Source organism: Trachemys scripta, chromosome 2 (genome assembly GCF_013100865.1).
Source record: "Trachemys scripta elegans isolate TJP31775 chromosome 2, CAS_Tse_1.0, whole genome shotgun sequence".
Lineage (NCBI taxonomy): Eukaryota > Metazoa > Chordata > Testudines > Emydidae > Trachemys > Trachemys scripta.
Window position 1 is genome coordinate 57437303 of NC_048299.1, and position 23260 is coordinate 57460562.

The 23260-nt window shown below is 42.8% G+C and overlaps 1 protein-coding gene across 10 annotated transcripts in view; it reads right to left on the bottom strand.

Annotated features, from left to right (window-relative positions):
• Positions 1-1696: 1696 nt before the first annotated feature.
• Positions 1697-23260, bottom strand: part of RAPGEF5 (Rap guanine nucleotide exchange factor 5) — a 217429-nt gene continuing 195865 nt past the window's right edge. For 7 of the 10 annotated variants that reach the window (XM_034760599.1, XM_034760600.1, XM_034760598.1 and 4 more), the window contains 4 exons: positions 16964-17028; positions 5273-5327; positions 4228-4239; positions 1697-2274 (listed from right to left, as the gene is read on the bottom strand). In XM_034760599.1, the coding sequence (XP_034616490.1) occupies positions 2156-2274; positions 4228-4239; positions 5273-5327; positions 16964-17028 (251 nt within the window). In that variant the 3' untranslated portion in view covers positions 1697-2155. The remainder of the gene's footprint in view (positions 2275-4227; positions 4240-5272; positions 5328-16963; positions 17029-23260) is intronic. The other 3 variants (XM_034760602.1, XM_034760601.1, XM_034760605.1) reach the window with 1 other exon arrangement.

Here is a 23260-nt window from a genome sequence, read left to right on the forward strand (position 1 = left end):
AGAGAGAGGTGCATTTCTAAAACCCTTACTCATATTGAGTAGTACTTTACTACGCACCTGTCCTGCTGATTTCAAAAGAACTCCTCATTATGAACTAGGGTACTGGATCAGGTCTACAGTGAGGTTTATTACAGTTGTGCCACAATGAAAAGATCTCAACAAGGGGGAAGCTTAAGAATCAGTGAATGTTTCAGTTAATGAACCCAGGGAGGGGACTCAGTGGAAATTTACAAACTGCAACAAAACAAAAAACAAGCATTATTTGTGATTTATGTTTTTATACTGCAAAAATGAGTCCACTAAAGCTAGTGTCCTGACTTGAACAGTTTTGGTCTGTCTGCACAGAAGAGTTATTTACAATATGTGCAAGCACATCTACAGAAAAACATAGGAAATTTTTACTCCATGGCCAGCAAGAGTTTATTTTTCTTCTTTTTACTGGGTAAAAAGATTTCTTTAAAAAAAAAGAAAAATCATATCGTATTTGATAATACCAAAGTACAAGCAAATACATTTCTGAAACTTCTGTTTCCTTTACATTATAACTGTACAATATTTCACAGATGGGGAAACCTGAATGCATCTGACAGAATGTCCCCAAAACTACTTGTTAAAGCTGCTTTTCTGACCCTTTAAACTACAGATCACAATATGATGAAGAGCATGCTACTTCAGACACTCTGGTGGACCCAAATGTCAACAAAGGAGCATTTTCTTGGAAGTCTTTCTTGTGTGATAAAGACACAATACAGACAGGCAGGCAGACAGTACACCTTCACTGCCACTGCAAAGAGGATTTTGCTATAAGGCCCTCTACAATAAATTGTGTTTACTGTGAAGCACATTACATCATCTATAGTGTATACTAGATTATTTCAAGACCATTCCTTAGCCCTGAAAAACAATATTATGATGAGAGGGTGCTGGAGACATGAATACATCGTGAACGTGACTTAAAACATATTCAGTAATGCCAATGAATATTACCTTGATTTGTCTAAATGAAAACTGGGGCAGGGGTGGAGGAAGAGAAGTGTTAGAAGGAAATAACGTTGAAAGCCTATTCAGATTGCATACATATGGAGAATGAGAACCTGTAATACATGAATTATGCTATTTTTTTCTTTCAAAACTTAAAGCATACACTCAGCAGGTTAGATTTTACTGTCTGTAACAGGATATTTCCTGTTGTTTTTTTAAGTAGTAGGATGGCCTTCCGGAAGGTGTATAAGAGACTACAGTCCAAGCAGTAAAGCACTGAGCTCCCTTTTTAATAACCAATAGCATACTAACAGCAGAAGTTAGTGACAAACAAGGATAACTGGAATGGGAGCAAGTAATAAAGGCTTTTTAACCTGTACCTTTTAGATCGAGGAAGAACTGCTCTAATTGAGTTGCAGGATAACCCTCTTGGTCTCTCAAAAGGGGAAATGCCGTGTTTGTTTTCATAAACTGTGTCAAGATTAGATTTATCTTTTTACTGTCTGCTATAAAGCAAATTCTTAAGAGAAAGTGAACTTAGGAGCGTTTCAGATATCAGCTTCTGTTGACTGATGACCTCCAATCAGGACACACAATTGCATTAACATGCAACATTGTCTTATACAAGTTATTTTTTATATTCCCATTCTGAGGCATTTGCTGTTCTCTCGAATAAGACATTCCCCTGGAGCCAGAGCAGCAACATGGATTGCACTTTTTTTTTTTTTTTTTTTTGGCGCAACAATAAATACTTTGGCAGCCTCAGATTAATGAGGTACATACTGTATGGTGAATTGTGAACCCCCATGTCACACAGTGCTGCTTGCCGGAATGTTTTGTTACGGTGACATGATGCTTCCTTTCCCTCTAATACTGGCGGAGTCTCGACTGAAAGCTACACTGGACCACCAATACGGTCACATAAACCAAGCTTCTTAGCTTAAACAATGCTGCTCTTCGCCTTCCTTTTCTGGTAAGTGAAAATGGAATTATCCTTGCCCTGGAATGCTGTGAACAGGTCTTTTTCTTGCTTTGCTTGATTTTCCTGTGTGTATCATGTGACTACTGATAAAACTCAGTAAACTGTTGTCATATAGGGAAGCAACATGCTTGGCATAAACATTCACTTAATTAAAAGTGCTGCAGTTACAAGGTTACATGAAGCTGTGGGCGCTCATGCTCGAGGCTCTATCCGGTGAGAAAGCTCAAACAGCGTTTGCTGGTCGTCAATGATGTGCAGGTGATAGACATGTGGCTTCAGCTCTTGATTCTCCTTTGGAGGAACTTCATTGCCTAAAGTTTATAGGGAGAAAAGGAAATTAATCTGAGATCAGTTTTCTGACCGATCCATACTTTTTCCAGATATGAGCCAAACATGCCATTAAAAATGGCAGGTGAAGTGTGATGGTCCAAAGCATCTGCAGAGGGCCAGATGCTCAGGTGGGAAGATCCTTATCCTCAAAGGGGAATGGAAGGGAAGAAAGCTTTAAGCCATGGAGACACCATGCTCTGAAACTGCTGCTTTGCCCTCTCGTCTGCCTGCTTTCTTGATATCCTTCTGACACCAGAGGGATGGAAAGCGGGAGGCATAAAGCTGGATTTCCTCATGTTGGGAATATGTTCAGCAGTCCCTCTGAGGCTGATTTAAGTGCTACTTTTTAGTGCTACTCTGTAGTCTGTCAGCACGAACAAACTTTGAGCAGGGTCTGAGGATCTAGCTTTGAGTGTTTAAATAGCTGTAGCACAAATGTACATCAGCAAGTGGACCCCTGAACCATTTCTTTTAGATCAGGTGAAATGGAACAATGCAGAATAGACAGAGGACAACTCTTCAAAGATTTTTTTTTTTGATCCAGTTTTGATCATTTATGCTTTTGATTTCAGCTAAGGCGGTAGAAACAAGGGAAATGCTGTTATTTCACAGGAGTTCCCACAGCAGAATGGCTTTAACCATGCATCAGATGAAAACTGAAGGGTGGATTGAAGAGAAAACTGAGACGTTATCTGCCACAAACTCTAGTCGATGTCCTCAAAGCAATGTTAACAAAATTACCATTAAAAAAAAAATCAAACAAAAATCCTGGAACCAACAAGCTTAACATCACTGCTCTCTTAGCTGCTTTTGTTTCATCCATCCCCATCCATACTTTATCCATTTAGAATGTAAATTCTTTGGGGCACTAGTGTTGTCGTCATATTTGTCTACAAAGTGCCTAGCACAAATTTAGCACTATGTAAATAGTGACATGACATTGAGAGTTCAGCCAGTTCTGTATGGCACTATTAAAAACATTACTGTGCAGCACCTGTCCACACACTCTTCACAAGCACTTGGGTGATTTGTAAAACACTGCAGCAGAAATGAACAGGAGAAAAATTGGAGTAGGATGTTATAGGAGACCTTATAGTTCTCAGGGAACAGATTCCATGTTTTCAGCAATTGTGCTAAATACACTGAAAATTATTCAGAATTCAAAGTCTCATTAACACCTGAAATTACGCTGAATTACTATACAAATGTTAAAGCTGCTATGCCAGATTTCTGAAAGAGTATTATTTGTTTTCTGGATTTAATGTGGAAAATTATTATTTCCATTAGAATGGCATTTCAGCATTATTTAGCTACACTATCATTTTCTAACCCATAAAGCTTTTGTTCTACATGCTTAATTTTAAGATATAGTTATAAGCAACAAAAATATCTTTTGCTTAGTTTTATTTGGATTCTGTCCTGTGGTGAGATGCCTTCTATTTTTAGTCCAATTCAGAGACTAATGCAGGAGAAAGATTAACATTCCTGAAAGCTAAATAAATCCACTGGAAAAGGAAGCAGTCCATAGAGTCACAATAAATATTCAATGAATTCATTTCATGCTTAAATGAATTTAACAAAAACCAGTGCCTACAGGAATATCTGCATAAACTGTTTTTTAAATGCCAGCTTCACAATAAGGCCAAGCCTGTGGTAAAATAAAACAACAACAACATACTTCAAACCAGCAGATTGTGTGATAAATCTTGGGTATTAAACCTGGATTTATGTCATGACACAAATATTTACAAAAAAAAAAAAAAAAAAGCAAAGATGGCTTTAAAAATTCATTAACTTATTTTGCAAAAGATCTGCTTAAAGACAAAAATAAATTAACTCTGCTGAATGAGATTTACAGGTAAATATTCGGGTTTAATCAATGCTTCCTTTAGGGTCTGGATTAACAGAGTGAAAGTAAGAGAAGATGTACTTACCTGCATGCTTTCCTTTCAGTGCATGTGGGAATAATTGGTTCATAATTAATAAACAGCCTTTGTATTCTTAAAAGACTGCAACTATATTAGGCCACATTATGGGCCAAATTTTCAGCAAAACTCCCTAGCTGTATATGCAGTCCTTGCAGACTTATCTATTTGAACACCCAAAATGGGTAACTATGGCTACAATTACCCTTTTTGTATGCCCACATGCAAGTTTTTATATAAGCCCCCATAGGAAACTGTAAATCCTGTAGACATCATTAGGAGGGGAAAAATCTAACATTTATTCTTCAAAACAAAAAAATTCTAGGTTAAGGCTAAAGCACAGGTCTGAAGTCCCTCCAGGTAGAGTGTTTTTGGCCTTGATGTGGCATTTATTTTAGTGTGTTTAAAATTAGAACCCTACCACTATAAAAAAATATCGTGCTGTCTTCCCCTCCCTTGTATAATTGTAGTGCAAGTCATACAGAGAATAAGAAAAAAAGTTTACAGATACCCAATTGGTCTCAATGGAACACTATGAAAATCCACAGTCATATATCACCTTTCACCTAGTGAGATGCCAATACAAGTTTGAATCAGTTTCTTAAAGAGAGTTCATGTAGGAGACTGCACTACATCTCCATCCTAAATACACCACTAGTTATTGGAAGCTGTAGGATTCCTCACAAGCTCACCAGGTAATTAGAGGCCTTTACGTTTTTTTCCCCCCTTCTGATGCAGGTCTATAAAACTCAGATCTTGTGTAACGTTACAGGTAGATAACTGTGCATATTGGGGAGAACACAGCATTTTGTGAAAATCTTTGGAAAGTAGCTGTAATTACATTCTGTTTGCTGAGGTGTCTTTCACAACACACTCTTCCCCTCTTCTAGGTTAAAACAAATGGCAAGTATGTTTTACTCTAAAAGTAAACCTAGGCCATGGGAGAGGAGGCAGAGAGACCGGGAAACAGTTCTTTTGATATGTATGTAACTAATGAGAGACAAGTAACAAGGGAAATGTAATTTTGTAATTACACTGTTTTACTACTACTTACCACATTGGTTATTCCTGCAATGTCTCAGTGATCGGACAGTATCAGCAATCATGTGCTGTGAAATAAAAAGTACAATATATCAGTGCAGAAATCTGTCAGGGGGGCTGTTGCTGGAAAATCCTTCCCCAGCCTCACACTTTGCAACAACAATTGTAGCAATGATGAGAAAGGAAGGAGGCAGGAGTTGGAGACATTGAGGCTATGGCTACACTGGTGCTTTACAGCGCTGCAACTTTCTCACTCAGGGGTGTGAAAAAACACACCCCTGAGCGCAGCAAGTTACAGCGCTGTAAAGCACCAGTGTAAACAGTGCGCCAGGGCTGTAAGCTAATCCCCTCGGGGAGGTGGAGTACCTGCAGCGCTGGGAGAGCTCTCTCCCAGTGCTGGCGCGCGACCACACTCGCACTTCAAAGTGCTGCCATGGGAGCAGTGCTTTGGAGTTTCGAGTGTAGCCAAGCCCTTAGATTAGATGGGAAGAAGGTTTTTGTTTGTTTGTGGCTCGGTGTCAACATATCAAACAAGGTTAGTTCTTTCAGACTCCTTTTACATAAGGATTTTGTTGACACCACAGATAGAGGGGGTCTTCCTAGGAGCCAATGGAAATGAACAACGAAAAGGGTCATTTCTCTCTGTTTCCTTCTTTCAAAGGAGATGTTTGAAATCCCCCCTCCCTTTCCCCCTCATGCTTAGTGGAGTAGTGTGTGTCAAGTGCACTATTGGACAATAGTTTTAAACGGTTGCAGGGAGAGCAGATTTGTGTTCATGTATGTGAAAAATTAAGTGACTTCTTACAAAGTAGCAGCCGTGTTAGTCTGTATCTACAAAAAGAACAGGAGTACCTGTGGCACCTTAGAGACTAACAAATTTATTTCAGCATAAGCTTTCGTGGGCTACAGCTCTCTTCTTCAGATGCATAGANCAACTAAGGATCTGATGCTAAAGGTGAAACAAAATTCTAAAGGTTTTTTTCTGTTTAATCTGAGCAACCATCTGCAGCCTATTTTGCCTAAGGAAAAACAGTACAGTAAAAATCTTTTTAAATCAACAACAAATCAAATCGTTACCATGCCATAGACTTGTAAAAACTGAATGAAGGGGTAAAAGCTTGCTGAAAACTTAGCCCATAATGTAGTTTTAGCCTTTTAATAAGAATACAAAGGATGCTCTTGACTTATGAACGATTTACTCCCATTAAGTACATCTTCCTCCTTTGGAGTTTTTTACTTTAACAGAAGTCACCTACAAAAAGAACAGGAGTACCTGTGGCACCTTAGAGACTAACAAATTTATTTCAGCATAAGCTTTCGTGGGCTACAGCTCTGAGCTGTAGCCCACGAAAGCTTATGCTGAAATAAATTTGTTAGTCTCTAAGGTGCCACAGGTACTCCTGTTCTTTTTTTAAGTGACTTCTGTTAAAGTAAAAAACTCCAAAGGAGGAAGATGTACTTAATGGGAGTAAATCGTTCATAAGTCATAAGCATCCTTTGTATTCTTATTAAAAGGCTAAAACTACATTATGGGCTAAGTTTTCAGCAAGCTTTTACCCCTTCATTCAGTTTTTACAAGTCTATGGCATGGTAACGATTTGATTTGTTGTTGATTTAAAAAGATTTTTACTGTACTGTTTTTCCTTAGGCAAAATAGGCTGCAGATGGTTGCTCAGATTAAACAGAAAAAAACCTTTAGAATTTTGTTTCACCTTTAGCATCAGATCCTTAGTTGGATATTAATTGGAATAGCTATGTCTAAGTTAACAGAGCTACATTGGTTTTCACAAGTGGAGGATCTGGCCCATAATGCTGTCTATGCATGTTTTCTTTTGATTGCACTAACAATCCAAAGAAAAGAGCCTATTGAATTGGGCCAGAAGCCCTTGACGGAATATGGTGACTAATTTAAACAACCTGCCTGCAATTAACAATAGCAATATGGCATTTTATGGAAATAATACAGTCTGTTCTCACACCTCCTTCAAAATCCAGCCAGAAGTGGAAAGGATTAGCTGCCCAGAGCAAAGTATAGCTTAGAATGATGTAACATAATTCATCTCTCCACAACCACAATATGAATTGTTCACAATGTTCCTTCACAGAATAGCTTATCGTGAGAACAACTGAGTATATGCTTAATGAAGACTTCATGTTCTTTAATAAATCAGTGAAGCAAAATCATTTTTTCATCTGTGTTCCATTTACCATGAAATCTCTCAGTCTCTTACGCTAACATCATTTCCTTGCACTGATTAAAATAAAGTTCTAATTAGAGATCCTAGGTTTGCATGACCAATTTCTTAAATCCCACTAGAGCTATGACATTCCTGTGTTCTTCTGCTGTTGTTGCTGTGACGTTGTGCAGTCTATATGGTTTTATAAAAATATGATAATAAGTGAATATAATGTAACTGGGATAGCTTTAGAAAAATATGGTAAAAAGTGAGTATAACGTAACTGGGATATGCTTTATGCAAAAGATCTCTTGTAAGGTATCATTACAAAGCTTATAATCTACTGAGTGTGATCATCCGATTTGTATAAATGTACCACTCTTGTATCTAAAACTAGAAATATAAAATATAACTCTGAGGGCCTATTGTAATTATGTAAAGTGTGGGCCATTAATGATGGTTTGGAATCTTGATGATTCCCATTGTCTGCAGATGGCTGTATTTACCTGTGAGTCTTCCTGTATATGTGTGTGCTGGCAAGTGAGTAATGAAGTCTTGCAGTGACATGTGATCATGTCACCTGAACTGGAATCCATCTTTAACCTGGTGCTTTTCCAGTGAGGGGGGGGGGTGGAAACCCAGAGGGACAAAGGGTTCCCGCCTTATGCAAAAGATATATAAAGGGGTGGAACAGAACAAAGGGGGGAGGAGCCATCATGAAGAATCCCCTAGCTATCACCTGAGCTGGAACAAGAGCTGTACCAGGGGAAAGAATTGTGCCCAGACCTGGAAGGTGTCCAGTCTGAGAAAAAACTTACTGAAGCATCTCTGAGGGTGAGATTATCGGTATTCAGTTTGATTAGGCATAGATTTGCACATTTTATTTTATTTTGCTTGGTGACTTACTTTGTTCTGTCTGTTACTACTTGGAACCACTTAAATCCTACTGTCTGTATTTAATAAAATCACTTTTTATTTAGTAATTTACTCAGAGTATGTATTAATACCTGGGGGAGCAAACAACTGTGCATATCTCTCTATCAATGTTATTAAGGGCGAACAATTTATGAGTTTGCCCTGCATAAGTTTTATGCAGGGTAAAACGGATTTATCTGAGTTTAGACCCCATTGGGAGTTGGGGTCTAAAGACAAGCACACTACTGTGAGCTGTTTTCAGGTAAACTTTCAGCTTTGGGACAAGTGATTCAGACTCTGGGTCTGTGTTGGAGCCAGACAGGAGTGTCTGGCTCAGCAAGACAGGGTGCTGGAGTCCTGAACTGGCAGGAAAAACAGGAGCAGAGGTAGTCTTGGCACATCAGGTGGCAGCTCCCAAGGGGGTTTCTGTGATCCAACCCGTCACAGCTGCATCTTCCAGTTTATATCCCATATTTTGAATTTGACTTTCACAAGTAAAGGAGAATCGACTATGTCACTCACAATGTCTCCTTTTGTTACTCAGTATGGGCTCAATCCATCTGAAATTAGCTTCTGTGGCTGATGCCCCAGGGAAACTGGCTGGACCATTTTACGCTCCATTCTCATGGGGATTGATCACAAGTCTTCCTTCTTTAGTGCCTTCTATAGGCATTTCACACTGTCCCTCTGACTTGCCTGACCCAGTTACAATACAGAAAACCTGTTAATTCATCTGAAAAAATTTATCCGATGAAGTGGGCTGTAGCCCACAAAAGCTTATGCTCAGATAAATTTGTTAGTCTCTAAGGTGCCACAAGCACTCCTGTTCTTTTTGCGGATACAGACTAACACGGCTGGTACTCTGAAACCTGCAAATGGACTGCTATTTTCTGATTGTTTTAATAGATGGCTGCATACCAGAGTGTGATAAATATGTAGGAATGCATACAGTGACTGAGGCCATGTCTACACTATAAAACTAAGTCGATCTAACTTATGTCGGCATACAGCTACCATAGTAATTACATTGCTTGTGCGTGTGTACGCTTTACTCCTTGTGTATTGCCAGTGTGGGACAGCTCTTGTAAGCCAGTAACAGTCAACATAAGCAACAGAGTGTCAACTCTGACACTGCATTGACCTAACTACATTGACTTTGACTCTACACTGCTCATGAAAGTGGAGTTATTAAGCATAGTGGGATCAAAATTTAACTGTAGATGCTTCTGTAGTTAGGTCAACGTAAGCTGCCTTGCATCAACCTAACTTTGTAGCATAGACCAGACCTGAGACTTGACTGGTAACCACTCTTAGCACATGATCATTAGCAATAATTCCACTGTTTATGACAATCCAGCTCATCAGTATGCTCAGAAGTCCCACAGATATTTTTGGGCATGATCCTGAAAACCCTTATTTACATTATGTGTCTAGTTCTTACTACTAGTCCACAAAGGGACTGCCTGTAAGATGATAAATACCGATGTGTTAAAGTTTACAGGATTGTGCAATAAAGTAGCAGTGGTGGCCAAGACATGTTATTACTATAAGAGATTTACAGATGGTGGTTGTGATTGACAGAAGAATAATGGAAGAAGCTATATTTCAGCAAAAGATGTCAGCAAAGAATATGATGATATTTAGAATACAATGGTAACATTTAGACTAGGGTTATCATATCGATATAACCTCTTTTTTGAACCTCTTTTCTCTGTCCAGGCTGTTTTTTTTCAAATTTCAGGAAATGTCCAGGGTTTCTGCAGAGCAGACAAGCTGAAGCTCAGAAAGAGCCCTAACTGGTCCACTTTCAGATTGGTCCCTCCCTGCATCTGCAACTGATTGGTCCATTCCTCTGCAAGCCACAGCTGCTGGTTTCCACTCATTCAGGCCCTGGCTCTCTTCTCTGGGGAAGGGGTCTTGCAGGAAAGCAATGATTGATGGCTGCCGCTGCAACCTGGACTTGCGCCAGCTACCCTGCCACTGTGACAAGGAGTGACACTGCCCTCCACCTCCACTGAGTATGTCTGTCACAGGTGCCCCCCCCCACAGCTCCCTTTCCCACCCCACCCCATACTTCCGCTCCTCTTTTTCCAGAAAATGAAATACTGTAACCCTAATTTAGGCCTTGGCTACACTTGCAGATTCACAGCGCTGCCTTGGCAGCGCTGCGAAGCGCAAGTGTAGTCGCGCCGCCAGCGCTGCGAGAGCTCTCTTGCAGCGTTGCAAGTACTCCATCTCTCCGAGGGGAATAGCTTGCAGCGCTGCAGGCGCTGATTACACTAGCACTTTACAGCGCTGCACTCGCTGCGCTCGGGGGGGTGTTTTTTCACACCCCTGAGTGCAGCGCTGTGAATTGCCAGTGTAGCCAAGGCCTTAGACCTTATTCCATCCATATATTACTTTGCAATTCTCATGTTAAGGCAAGGGACACAAATATTGGTCTAAAAAAACTGTAGTCTAGATCTTACAAAATAGAAAGTTAAATTAAAAAGTGCAATCCCCCTAGCTTTTGCTAAGTCTGGTCTATTATGATATACTTTCCTAACTGACTCAACAGCTTGTAGCTTTTCTTCCCTTAGTGAATTTATTTCTTCGCATTTTTGAACAAGCTTCTGATTCATTGTATTCATATCACATTGAATGCAGGAAATAAACATATGAAAATCCTGAATCTAATGGAGATATGAATTTCAAAGCAAAGATGCTGTCACATAAGGAAAATTCCAGTACAACTGTGATGGTGGGTCTATTGCTTCCCTACAGAAGATTTTATCTGCAACAGCAAATTCAGTATTCAGGCCTCATTCCTTTCTCCTCCTCTTCTCTCTCTTTTTCTTTTTCTTTTTTGCAAGATCAATTTCAAGTGCTAATGCTCATTAGCACAATTTTGAACTTAGTTATTTGCAGGTGCAGTTTAGTGGCTTGATCTTGAATCAACTGAAGTCATTGAGAATATTATTATTATTTATTTTGCCAGAGTGCCCAGAATATGCTAGGCATAATACAAACAGAGGAAAATACCTTCCCTGTGCTGATGAGTTTACAATCTACAAGGGCATTGGGCAAGAAAAGATGGAAAAGGAATACAACACAAAGTCGTTGGAATACAACACAAAGATGATTAACACACTTCTTGCTAATTCCATAGCAACAAATCAAATACTTAAACATCCAAATGAACTAGAATAATACTTATATGGGGTGGGTCTACATTGCATCTTTATCTTAAGAGTTCTCATCCTTGCTACCATTGGTGGGAGCACTCATGCACACAGGGCTGCAGGCAGGAGAATTAACAACCATGTTGTTTGACCCTTCTCATAGCAAGTCTAGATGACATGGTGGTTGAAATGCTGCTGGCTATTGATAACCACCTTCACTAGGGGCAAAATCCTGGCACCACTGACTTCACTGGAACCAGGCTATCACTTTGGAGCACCTACTGGTAGAGCTGCCCTGGTGCACAGACACCCCCCCTAGAACTCCGACCAGGGGTATTCTATCTGTTACCCAAGATCCATAAACCTGGAAATCCTGGAGCCCCATCATCTCAGGCATTGGCACCCTGACAGCAGGATTGTCTGGCTATGTAGACTCTCTCCTCAGGCCCTACGCTACCAGCACTCCTAGCTATCTTCGAGACATCACTGACTCCTGAGGAAACTACAATCCATTGGTGATCTTCCAGAAAACACCATCCTGGCCACTATAGATGTAGAAGCCCTCTACACCAACATTCCACACAAACATGGACTACAAGCCGTCAGGAATAGTATCCCCAATAATGTCACAGCTAACCTGGTGGCTGAACTTTGTCCTCACCCACGATTATTTCACATTTGGGGACAATGTATACCTTCAAGTCAGTGGCACTGCTATGGGTACCCGCATGGCCCCACAATATGCCAACATTTTTAGGGCTGACTTAGAACAACGCTTCCTCAGCTCTCGTCCCCTAACGCCCCTACTCTACTTGTGCTACATTGATGATATCTTCATCATCTGGACCCATGGAAAAGAAGCCCTTGAGGAATTCCACCATGATTTCAACAAATTCCATCCCACCATCAACCTCAGCCTGGACCAGTCCACACAAGAGATCCACTTCCTGGACACTACAGTGCTAATAAGCGATGGTCACATAAATACCACCCTATACCGGAAACCTACTGACCGTTAAACTTACCTACATGCCTCCAGCTTTCATCCAGACCACATCACACGATCCATTGTCTACAGCCAAGCTCTAAGATACAACTGCATTTGCTCCAATCCCTCAGACAGAGACAAACACCTACAAGATCTCTATCATGCGTTCTTAAAACTACAATACCTAGCTACTGAAGTAAAGAAACAGATTGACAGAGCCAGAAGAATACCCAGAAGTCACTTACTTCAGGACAGGCTCAACAAAGAAAATAACAGAACACCACTAGCCGTCACCTTCAGCCCCCAACTAAAACCTCTCCAGCGCATCATCAAGGATCTACAACCTATCCTGAAGGACGATCCCTCACTCTCACAGATCTTGGGAGACAGACTAGTCCTCGCTTACAGACAGCTCCCCAACCTGAAGCAAATACTCACCAGCAACCACACACCACACAACAAAAACACTAACCCAGGAACCTATCCTTGCAACAAAGCCCGTTGCCAACTCTGTCCACATATCTATTCAAGGGACACCATCGTAGGACCTAATCACATCAGCCACACCATCAGAGGCTCGTTCACCTGCACATCTACCAATATGTTATATGCCATCATGTGCCAGCAATGCCCCTCTGCCATATACATTGGCCAAACCGGACAGTCTCTACACAAAAGAATAAATGAACACAAATCAGATGTCAAGAATTATAACATTCAAAAACCAGTTGGAGAACACTTCAACCTCCCTGGTCACTCAATTACAGACCTAAAAGTTGCAATTCTCCAACAAAAAAACTTCAAAAACAGACTCCAATGAGAAACTGTAGAACTGGAATTAATTTGCAAATTGAACACCATTAAATTAGGCTTGAATAAAGACTGGGAGTGGATGGGTCATTATACAAAGTAAAAACTATTTCCGCATGCTAATTTTTCCCCTACTGTTAACTCACACCTTCTTGTCAACTGTTTGAAATGGGCCATCCTGATTATCACTTCAAAAGTTTATTTTCCTCCTGGTGATAATAGCCCACCTTAATTGATTAGTCTCGTTAGAGTTGGTATGGCAACACCCATTTTTTCATGTTCTCTGTGTATACATATCTTCCTACTGTATTGTCCACTGCATGCATCTGACAAAGTGGGTTTCAGCCCATGAAAGCTTATGCCCAAATAAATTTGTTAGTCTCTAAGGTGCCAACAGTACTCCTCGTTCTTTTTACAAAACTAGTCTACTATAGCCAAGGCCTACATGTGATTACAAAAAACAAAGGCCTGATTAAGACTGAGTTGAAAATCAGACCCTTTGTCTCCAATAAATTAATATATAAGCCTGTAAGGGACGTTTACTAACAATCAGTGTGCATCAAGGACTAGTTCAATTTACATGTTAATGAGATATACTTGTGAGAGCGCTTGAGGAAGAACATGCTAATAAGTTTATATGCAAACATCTAAGGTCAAACAGTTAATGGACTAGGCACAAGAAAACCTTTTATTAAATGCAAATCAGTGTTCTTCTAAGCACTGCAACAAGAAAAGGTACAAGAATTGAATTGAACATACAAAGAATGGACCACCTAGGTTATAAAGTTACCTTGGGATGAAACTGGGAGAAATGAATTGTTCTCTCTGTTTACTCAACCAATAGGTACTGAATACAGTAAACTAGTCGTTTCCACAACAAGGAGAGAAAAAGATTAAGATCAGGAGGAAAGATATGCCTCATCACCTTTCCACACATATCACATACCTAAAAAGGGTGGACAAGCCTGATGATATTTTGCTGAAACATGACACTCCAATATGTAGACTTTGTATCATGCTTACCCATACTAAAGTAACTAAGGCCTAATCTACTCTAGAAAAGGGTTGCCAGTATAGCTAGTCCAGCAAACCCTCCTAGAGCATACACAGCTTATACTGGCAAGAGAGTGCTTTTTCTGGTATAACTTATACCAGTCCCTCAAATAAAATAAGCTATACTAACAAAAGCACTTTCCCCACCAACATAACTGTGTCTACACTAAGGTTTTTGCTGGTATAGAGATGTTGTAAAGAATCACACTCCTAACTGACATTACTATACCAGCAAAAGTTTCTACTGTAGATCTGGCCTAAGCTAAAAGCCTAATGCACTACCCCAGGGATAGGCAACCTTTCAGAAGTGGTGTGCCGAGTTTACTGTAATTTAAGGTTTCGCGTCCCAGTAATACATTTTAACCTTTTTAGAAGGTCTCTCTCTCTCTATAAATCTATATTATATAAATAAACTATTGTTGTATTTAAAGTAAATAAGGTTTTTAAAATATTTAAGAAACTTCATTTAAAATAAAATTAAAATGCAGATCTTATCAGTTTAGTGTGATCCTGGCCCTCGCTTTTCCTTGCTGAATTTTCCAATGTGGACTACAGCAGGGCGTGACTGAAGAGCACTGGGTCGAGGCCAGGAGCAGAGCCCCGGGCTGGCTGCCGGTACACAAGGCTAGCAGTGGGCTGACCAGGGTTGGCGGCCAGAACCCCAGACCAGCAGCGGGATGAGCCGCTCAGCCCATCGCCGGCTCCACTCAGTCTGCTGCTGGGCTGGGGTTCCAGCGGGGTGAAAGTAACTTAAATTTCTTACAGGCACTGTCATATTGCAACCCCCCTTGGGGGGAGGAGCTCAGGGGCTGGGGATGTGTGGGGGAGCACTCAGGGCAGGGGGTTGGAATGCGGGGGGGCTCAGGGAAGGGGGTGGGTATGTGGATGATGCAGGAGTCACGGCTGGGAGCATGGGGGGTGCAGGAGTCAGGGTTGGGTGGCCGAGGGGTTCAGGGCAGGAGGTTGGGGTATGTGTGTGTGGGGGGCGGGGGGGGGGAGGGGAGTCCTGGAGAGGCAGGGGCTTGGGGCTGGCCTGGGATAGTCCCGGTTGCAGCAGGGTTACATGGATGGTGGATGGGTCCCTGCCCCATGCTGTTCCTGCCAAGGGAGCTGTGGGCCAGCTGTGTGGGGGCACTGCATCTGCAGGCAAATGGGGGGTGGCGGCAGAAGACCCCTGGCCTGCCGCTCCCTTCCCCTTCCCACCCAGGGACTGCAGCTGTGCACGCTGCAGGGACGGCACGTGCCTGCAGTGCCCTGGTATCCAGCCACAGTGGCGAGAGAGGGGCAGCAGGACAGGCTGGGACGCAGACACCTCCACCGCGCCTCCCGCCGACCCCTTTCACTTCCCTGACTGCCTGCTGTTTAGTCTGGTGCACAGGGCAGCCAGCGCCAGCCTGCAGGAGAGTTCTGGCAGCCAGCAGGACCCCAGTTTGGAGCGTGCCACACGCCGGGCCACCACCCACAGCGGAGCGCCCCAGCATCGGCCAGCTCCAAGCGTGCATGCTCCGCCTTACTTTCACTTCTAGGTTCCAGCTGCCGGCCCCTTGCCAGCCGGAGTCCCAGTGGCCAGGACCTCAGCTGGCAAGGGGCCAGCAGAGCGGCAGCGTGCTGAGAGGGGCCGGCGGCCGGAACCCCAGAGCGGCAGCGTGCTGAGAGGGGCCGGCGGCCGGGACCCCAGAGCGGCAGCGTGCTGAGAGGGGCCGGCGGCCGGGACCCCACAGCGGCAGCGTGCTGAGAGGGGCCGGCGGCCGGGACCCCACAGTGGCAGCGTGCTGAGAGGGGCCGGCGGCCGGGACCCCAGAGCAGCAACAGGCAGAGTAGCTCAGCCTCAGCCCGCTGGAGTTCCGTCCACCGGCTCCTGCCAGCTGGGATTCCAGCCGCTGGCCCCACTCAGCCCGCTGCCGGCCCAGGGTTCCATCCATCCAGGCCAGCAGCAGGCAGAGCAGGACCAGCAGCTGGGACCTCGGCGTGCCATTAAAAATCGGCACGCGTGCCATAGGTTGCCGACCCCTGCACTACCCGCTACATAAAGATTAGTTTAGCTGTATTAATATTTAGCTTTCATTGTGTCTACTCTTCCTCTATTTCCTACCCAAATCATGAACTTACTTTCATTTAAAATACCTGGAATCAGTGATGACTGTTAAATTGGGGTGACCTGCTGCTGTGTACAGTGGGGGTGGGGAGGGAAGGGAAACTAAACTCTGAGAAGAGGCTGAGCAGGGAGAAGAGGCAACAACAGTTTGAGAATTTACGCTTGTTTAGATTGTGGGGCAATGCAAACTACGGGTGTGTAATTTGTAAAGCACACTAATATGTTGTGCATTAATTGGTCCATTTAGACCCTGCTGGTGTGCATAAAAGGTTCCCTAGTGCACTTTATCCCACCATTTAGACAAACCCTTAGTCAAGGATAAATATGATGCTGTGAGGGAGCTGGTGGAGCTCATGGAGAGAACTGAAAAGGCTGAGAGATACTGTGCGTGGTTATCAAAGCATGATACATTTAACACAAGAGGTGAGGAGAAGGGGAATAAAAAGAGAGAGAGATGGATTTTCCCACAAAAAAGAGGAAGTTGTAAAAGAGAAAATATACATACCAGCTTTTCAAAATTAACAAGGTTATCCAGAAAAGTTTTATTTCCTTCGTGGATGAACGTTACATCTACAAAGTTTAAAAAGAGATACATTATTAAATGCCACGGCATTTGTTCAGTTGTTTTAGATACAAAGGAATGGAATGGTGACAAAGGAGTAACAAAATAAGGAACAAAACAGTCTCATAAGTATTGCTACAATGCCACATGTTTCTGTTATTTATAGGGCACAAACAACTATCACTGGTTCTTTCATTAAAAAACAGAAAATTTACACCTCTGTGGCAACATTAATCGGGAGAAATTTCAAATACAGAATGTGAATTTGTTACTCACTAAACATAATCTAGGGACTCACAAATAACACTCTTTCCATCAAACAAGACAGATGATACACTGTGCTATCCAGGGCTCAAATCAAAAGTTGATGGTGGGAAGGGGAGCACAGTAATTGTCTGTGCATGGGTTCCACCCTCCTTCCTTGCACACACTGAATCTATCTGTGCTGCTAGAGATTTTAGAGTGGTTGAGGCAGGGCTGTTGTAGATCGATGAACACAGAATTCTGCTGACTAAATTCTCTTCAGGAGGAGGGGACAAACAAGTTGCAGAGACTACTGTTTTCCTTTGGTAATTCTGAAACACCCTCCGTCCCCACACACCTGATTACTATGAAAGCCTACTACAATGATGGGCACACAAATAGATAAACATTAAATACAATCCATTAAGCCAAAAATCATCTTGCAGCAAATACCAAGATTTAGCTCTTTGGAAGTAAAACAGTTATTTCTGGTTCCACAAAGCAGTACTAGGGAGAGTTTTTAATGGAAAAAAAAGAAGTCCGTGGGAGGTATAGGACTACACTCAGGGCCGGATTTCCAATTAGGCATAGTAGGCACGTGCCTAGGGGCACCAGCGTTCTAGGGGGGTGCCTAAAAGTTAAAAGTGGGTTATGTTTTAATTATTATGTAATATTTTTGGTATTGTATTGAATAAATATTTAAATTACCATTTATATTTCTTTTTATTTCATTTTTTACGGAAAACACGAAGGTCAGCTGTAAGCAGGGGGGATGCTGAAGGTGCTGGGCTTAGGGGCGCGTAAGGTGTAAATCCGGCCCTGACTATACTTGGCACCAGTATGCAAACTGCATGCAGTATATAAAAGGAAGGAAAGAGAACAACTGTTGCTAAGGTAAATTCACATTGAAACCTTAACTTCAGACAAAAAGGGGAGACAACAGCAGTCGCAAGACCATATGGTAGAACTGCTTGTTTAATCATGAAGATGAAGAGTATCTACCTAAGAAACATACATATTGGTGCTTGCAGTGATAAGATGCTTTTGTAGCACCATTTTAGTAAGACGATGGGATGTCACAAATACATTCCGAAGGTAATGGCCATGTTTTCCAATTGACAAATGGCCCTTGGTAATTGGGTTGTATTTATCTTTCCATGGAATGCAGTGAGATCCCATGCAAAAGGACAACAAAGCAATTTGCCTGCCATTATGTATCATGGCATTTATAGCGTGCTCACTGTTGTGGTATCTGAACAACCCATCCCCGTTCTGCCCCATTTGGTCCTCTCTACCACTGTAGGTGGAGGAGAACCTCAGTCCCAATACAATTAGATTATAGGACTGAAAATCTGCAGATGAAACAATGAACATCTTTCTTTTTGACAATCCCAGAACATAAAAACAGTCAAACTGATTTACTTCCTTTTGTTTCAAAAACTCACTCTCAGGTATCAGCCTGAAGGGGATTTTGTAATTACTTATAATGGAAATTCTAGCTGCTTTATATGCTGGTAAAAACTCTGAGCTACAATTTACTAGGCAGAGCACCCTGTGTTAGGAGAGATGTAAAGATGCCCACGCCAAGGGGAGCACTAGGATGATTTCTGCCTCAGGGAAGCAGGATGCCTGCCTGAATTTCTTAGTGAGTAGGTCAAGCACATCCAGGGTTGTCCCTAGCTATTTTGGTGCCCAACGCAGCCCCCCCGCTGGAAGGGGGTTGGGGCGGGGGCTCCAGGCCTCCGCGGGCGGGAGCAGGGGGAGCTGGCCCCAGACCTCCGTGGGGGACGGGGGGGCTGGCCACTTCCTGTGGGAAGTGAAATAACCCCACCCCTGCCCGCTCTGTTCTCCTGGCTCCCAGCTGCCTTTCCCCCTCCCCTCAAGCCTGAGAGCCAGGGGAGCAGAGCAGGCCGGGGCCGGGTCACTCCACTTCCCTCAGGAAGTGGCCAGGCCCCCCCATTCGCCCCGTAGGTCTGGGGCCAGCTCCCCCTGCTCCCGCCCGTGGAGGTCTGGGGCCCCAGGATGCTCTGCTCCCCTGGCTGCCAGGCTTGGGGGGAGGGGGGAACCACCCCCCAGCACTCGCCGGTGGCATGGCTGGGTGCCAGGGGAGTGGAGCAGGCTAGGGCCGGGTTGCTCTACTTACCATGCAGTGAGTGCAGGGTCCGGCCTGGCTACAATCTTCAGAGGAGTGGGGATGGGGATCGGGTGGAGCAGGGGCGGGGGGCTGGGGAAGAGCCAGAGTAGGGGCTGGAGCAGCACGCAGCTACACAGGGCCCAGGAAATTTGCCCCAAATTTCCTGGTGCCCTACGCAGCTGCGTGCTTTGCATATGGGTAAGGATGGCCCTGAGCCCACCTACTACTGAACTAATTCATGGTGTGTAGGCTGCTCCCTTCTGCATGCTGCTCCCACTCAATGGGCCAGTGAGGAGGTGGTGAGTGGGACATGGCCCTCGTCAACTCCCTTTCTGTTCTGGGGTACCCTGCCCTCCCAAGGGAGTAAAGAGGGAGCAGTTCCTATATGCATTGACTGCAATTCTGACCACTTCTCACATGCAGGAGAAAGAAAGTTTTAAAGAAACACCTTTTCCTCTACCCTTGTACTTCCACTTACTGCACACCTGCATGAGGACCAAGCATGATCTGTCCCTAAATGGGTATATATATTTATGATCACAGGAAAAAGAAAAAAACAGATTATGTTTCTGTCAGTGCTAATGTAGAAAGGCTTTGTACTGAAAACAGAAAAGAGTTCAATTTTGTACTTGTTCTGTGAAGACTGCACAGCTCTGCTGCCAACAGCTAAGAGCCTAGATAAATTCAGTGGAGCAGAAAATTGCATTCAAGCCATGTTGTAAGGGTGAAACACTGGATTTTATTAAATATTTGAAAAATCAGCCTGATTTTCAAAAGCTGTGTCTGTGCAGTAACAAGGCCCGGTGTTTACATTCAATTAACGTAAAAGAGACTCTGTCAAGGTATTTTTCATTATTAGAATGAGAAAACATTCTTGTTGCTTTTCTTACCTATTCAGACTTAAATCTGCTTCCTCCCCATATTGTTTTTGTTCCTCTTTATCGGAGTACATTACTTTGCTATTCATAGAAAAACAGAAATGGAGGGCTGGAAGGGACCTTGAGAGGTCATCTGTGCCAGCCTCCCTGTGCTGAGGCAGGAGCAAATATACCTTGACCTAGCCCATCCCTGACAGATGCTTGTCTAACCTGTTCTTAAAAACCTCCATTGACAGGGATTTCACAACCTCCCTGGGATGCCTATTCCAGAACTTAACTATCCTTGTAGTTAGAAAGTTTTTCCCTAATATCTGCCCTAAATCTTCCTCATTGCAGATTAAGCCGATTAATTCTTGTCCTACCTTCAGTGGACATGGAGAAGAATTGATCAAAGTCCTCTTTAAAACTACCCTTAACATATTTGAAGACTTATCAAGTCCTCCCCCTCAGACTTCTTTTCTCAACACTAAACATGCCCAGTTCTATTTAATTTTTCCTCATAGGTCAGGTCTGTTAAGCCTTAAGTGTGGTGCCCAGAACTGTACACTGTACTCCGTCTGAGGCCTCACTAGTGCTGAGCAGAGTGGGGCAATTATCTCCCATGTCTTACATATGACGCTACTATTAATGACAGGTTTCAGAGTAGCAGCCGTGTTAGTCTGTATCTGCAAAAAGAACAGGAGTACATATGTGTATATATATATATATATATATATATATCTCCTCAATATTTATTCCACTCTGTATGCATCCGAAGAAGTGGGCTGTAGTCCACGAAAGCTTATTCTCTAATAAATTTGTTAGTCTCTAAGGTGCCACAAGTGCTACTATTAATATATCCATTATTATATTAGCTTTTTTTTTAAACTGCCTCAAATTATTGATTCATGTGCAATTTGTGATCCACTAGAGCACCTAGATCCTTTTCAGCAGTATTACTGCCTAGACAGTTATTCCCCATTTTGTAGTTCTGCATCTGATTTTTTCTTCTGAAGTGAAGTACTTCTCATCATCTTTACTGAATTTCATTTTGTTGATTTCAGTTGAATTCTCCAAATTATAAAGGTTGTTTTGAATTCTAATCCTGTTCTCCAAAGTGCTAGCAACTCCTCCTGCCCTGGTGTCATCTGCAGATTTTAGAAGTCTACTCTCCACTCCATTATCCAAGTCATTAATGAAAATATTGAATAGTATCATTTGAGGACAAACCCCTGTGGGACCCCACTGGTTACGCTCTCCCAGTTTGACAGCAAACAATTGATATCTACTCTGAGTACAGTCTTTCAAACAATTGTGCACTCCCTTATAGTAATTTCATTTAGACCACATTTCCATAGTTTGCTCAAGAGATTATCATTTGGGACTATGTCAAAAGCCTTACTAAAATCAAGATATTTCACATGTACAGCTTCCCCCCCCTCCATTAAGCCAGTAACCTGGTCAAAGAAGGAAATGAGGTTGGTCTGGCGTAATTTGTTCTTGACAAATCTATGTTGGCTATTACTTACCATCCTATTCTCCTCTAGGTGCTTACAAATTGATTGTTTAAAAATTTGTTCCAGTATGTTTCCAGTTATCAAAGATTTGCTGACTATAATTCTTCACGTCCTTTTTGTTCCCCTTTTTAACAACAGGTTTTATGTTTGCTCTTTCCTAGTCCACTGGGACCTCACCCATCCTCCATGAGTTCCTGGAGATAATCATTAATGTTCTGAGATTGGGAACTAGCTAAAGCAAAGTACCCTGGCTAAAAATAACTGTGACAAACTGGGGCTGACTAGGGGGGTGGGGTGGGGGGGAAATTAGAGCCTGAGCCCCACTGCGGGGCAGGGGGGTGAGGGGTTTCCAGTACTTGCTGCCCACAGCAGCTGACAGCTGCGGAGGCCCCCAGCCAGCTGTGGCCCCACCACCCTGGGGCTGAAGCAGAAAATGTCACAGAGGTCTCTGGAAGTCACAGCATCCATGACTTCTGTGACATAATCTATCCTTGACAACTGTGGTATGTAACTGGTCACAATTAACCTTTTTAGGTTTCATGTACATAGTCTTATATACAATGTTGTATTGCTGTGCAAACATCATAATGTACTGAGGCAGAGTGCAGAGAGTAGACAGAGAATGGACCATAGAGTTTGGTGGATTTGTTTGATTGTTTTTGCCCTCTCTGTTTAAGAACTCCCATCTTGTCATCCATTAAAATATGACGACAAAACTAAAATTCTCCTGTATATATACAAACCCCTCAGATGACTAGGGACCTGGCAACTCCCAGACATTTTCAGCCTGTTTAGAGAATTTTCCCTTGAAAACATTTTACATGTTTGCAGCTGTAACCAGGTTTTAATGAATGTACTAAAGAGAACACTTCTGGAAAACAGGACATCAAATGAATTTGTCATGATCAAAGTCAAGATGATTAATAATAAATGAATCCAAGATGATAGGATACTTGAAATACCTGCCACTTAATTGGCTACTTAACTCACTACGTTGAATAGCTGTTCATTGTCTTTCTCAGAATTCACAGGGTGGAAGGGGTTGACTCCAAAATCCTCCCCATTCATAAGCACCATGTATGTTTGATAGATAAATGGGAGAGATTCTGATCTCAATTAAATCCAGTTCAATATCCATTAAATCAAACATAACTTCTCCTCTGGCTGAGTAAGGGTTGACTTTTCTCCCTTTGGTACCCATCAATGTTGTTTTCATGCATCATCCACAGTCAGGTGGTGCCACTCAAGAGACATGCAAGTTATCTTCCCCAGCCCCAAGGTTTCACACTCACAGCTCAGAGGGACTGTATTATCAGTAGGTGACTAGAATAGGGTGACCAGATCACCCAGGTCAAATATTGGGATGCCGGGGGGGTGGGGGGGTGGGAGTGGGGGGTGGAGGGAGGAAAAAAAAACGGCGGCAGAGCAAAAAAAAAACCAACCCCCCCCCCCCCCCCCACACACACACACACACCATTCCTCCTCCCTC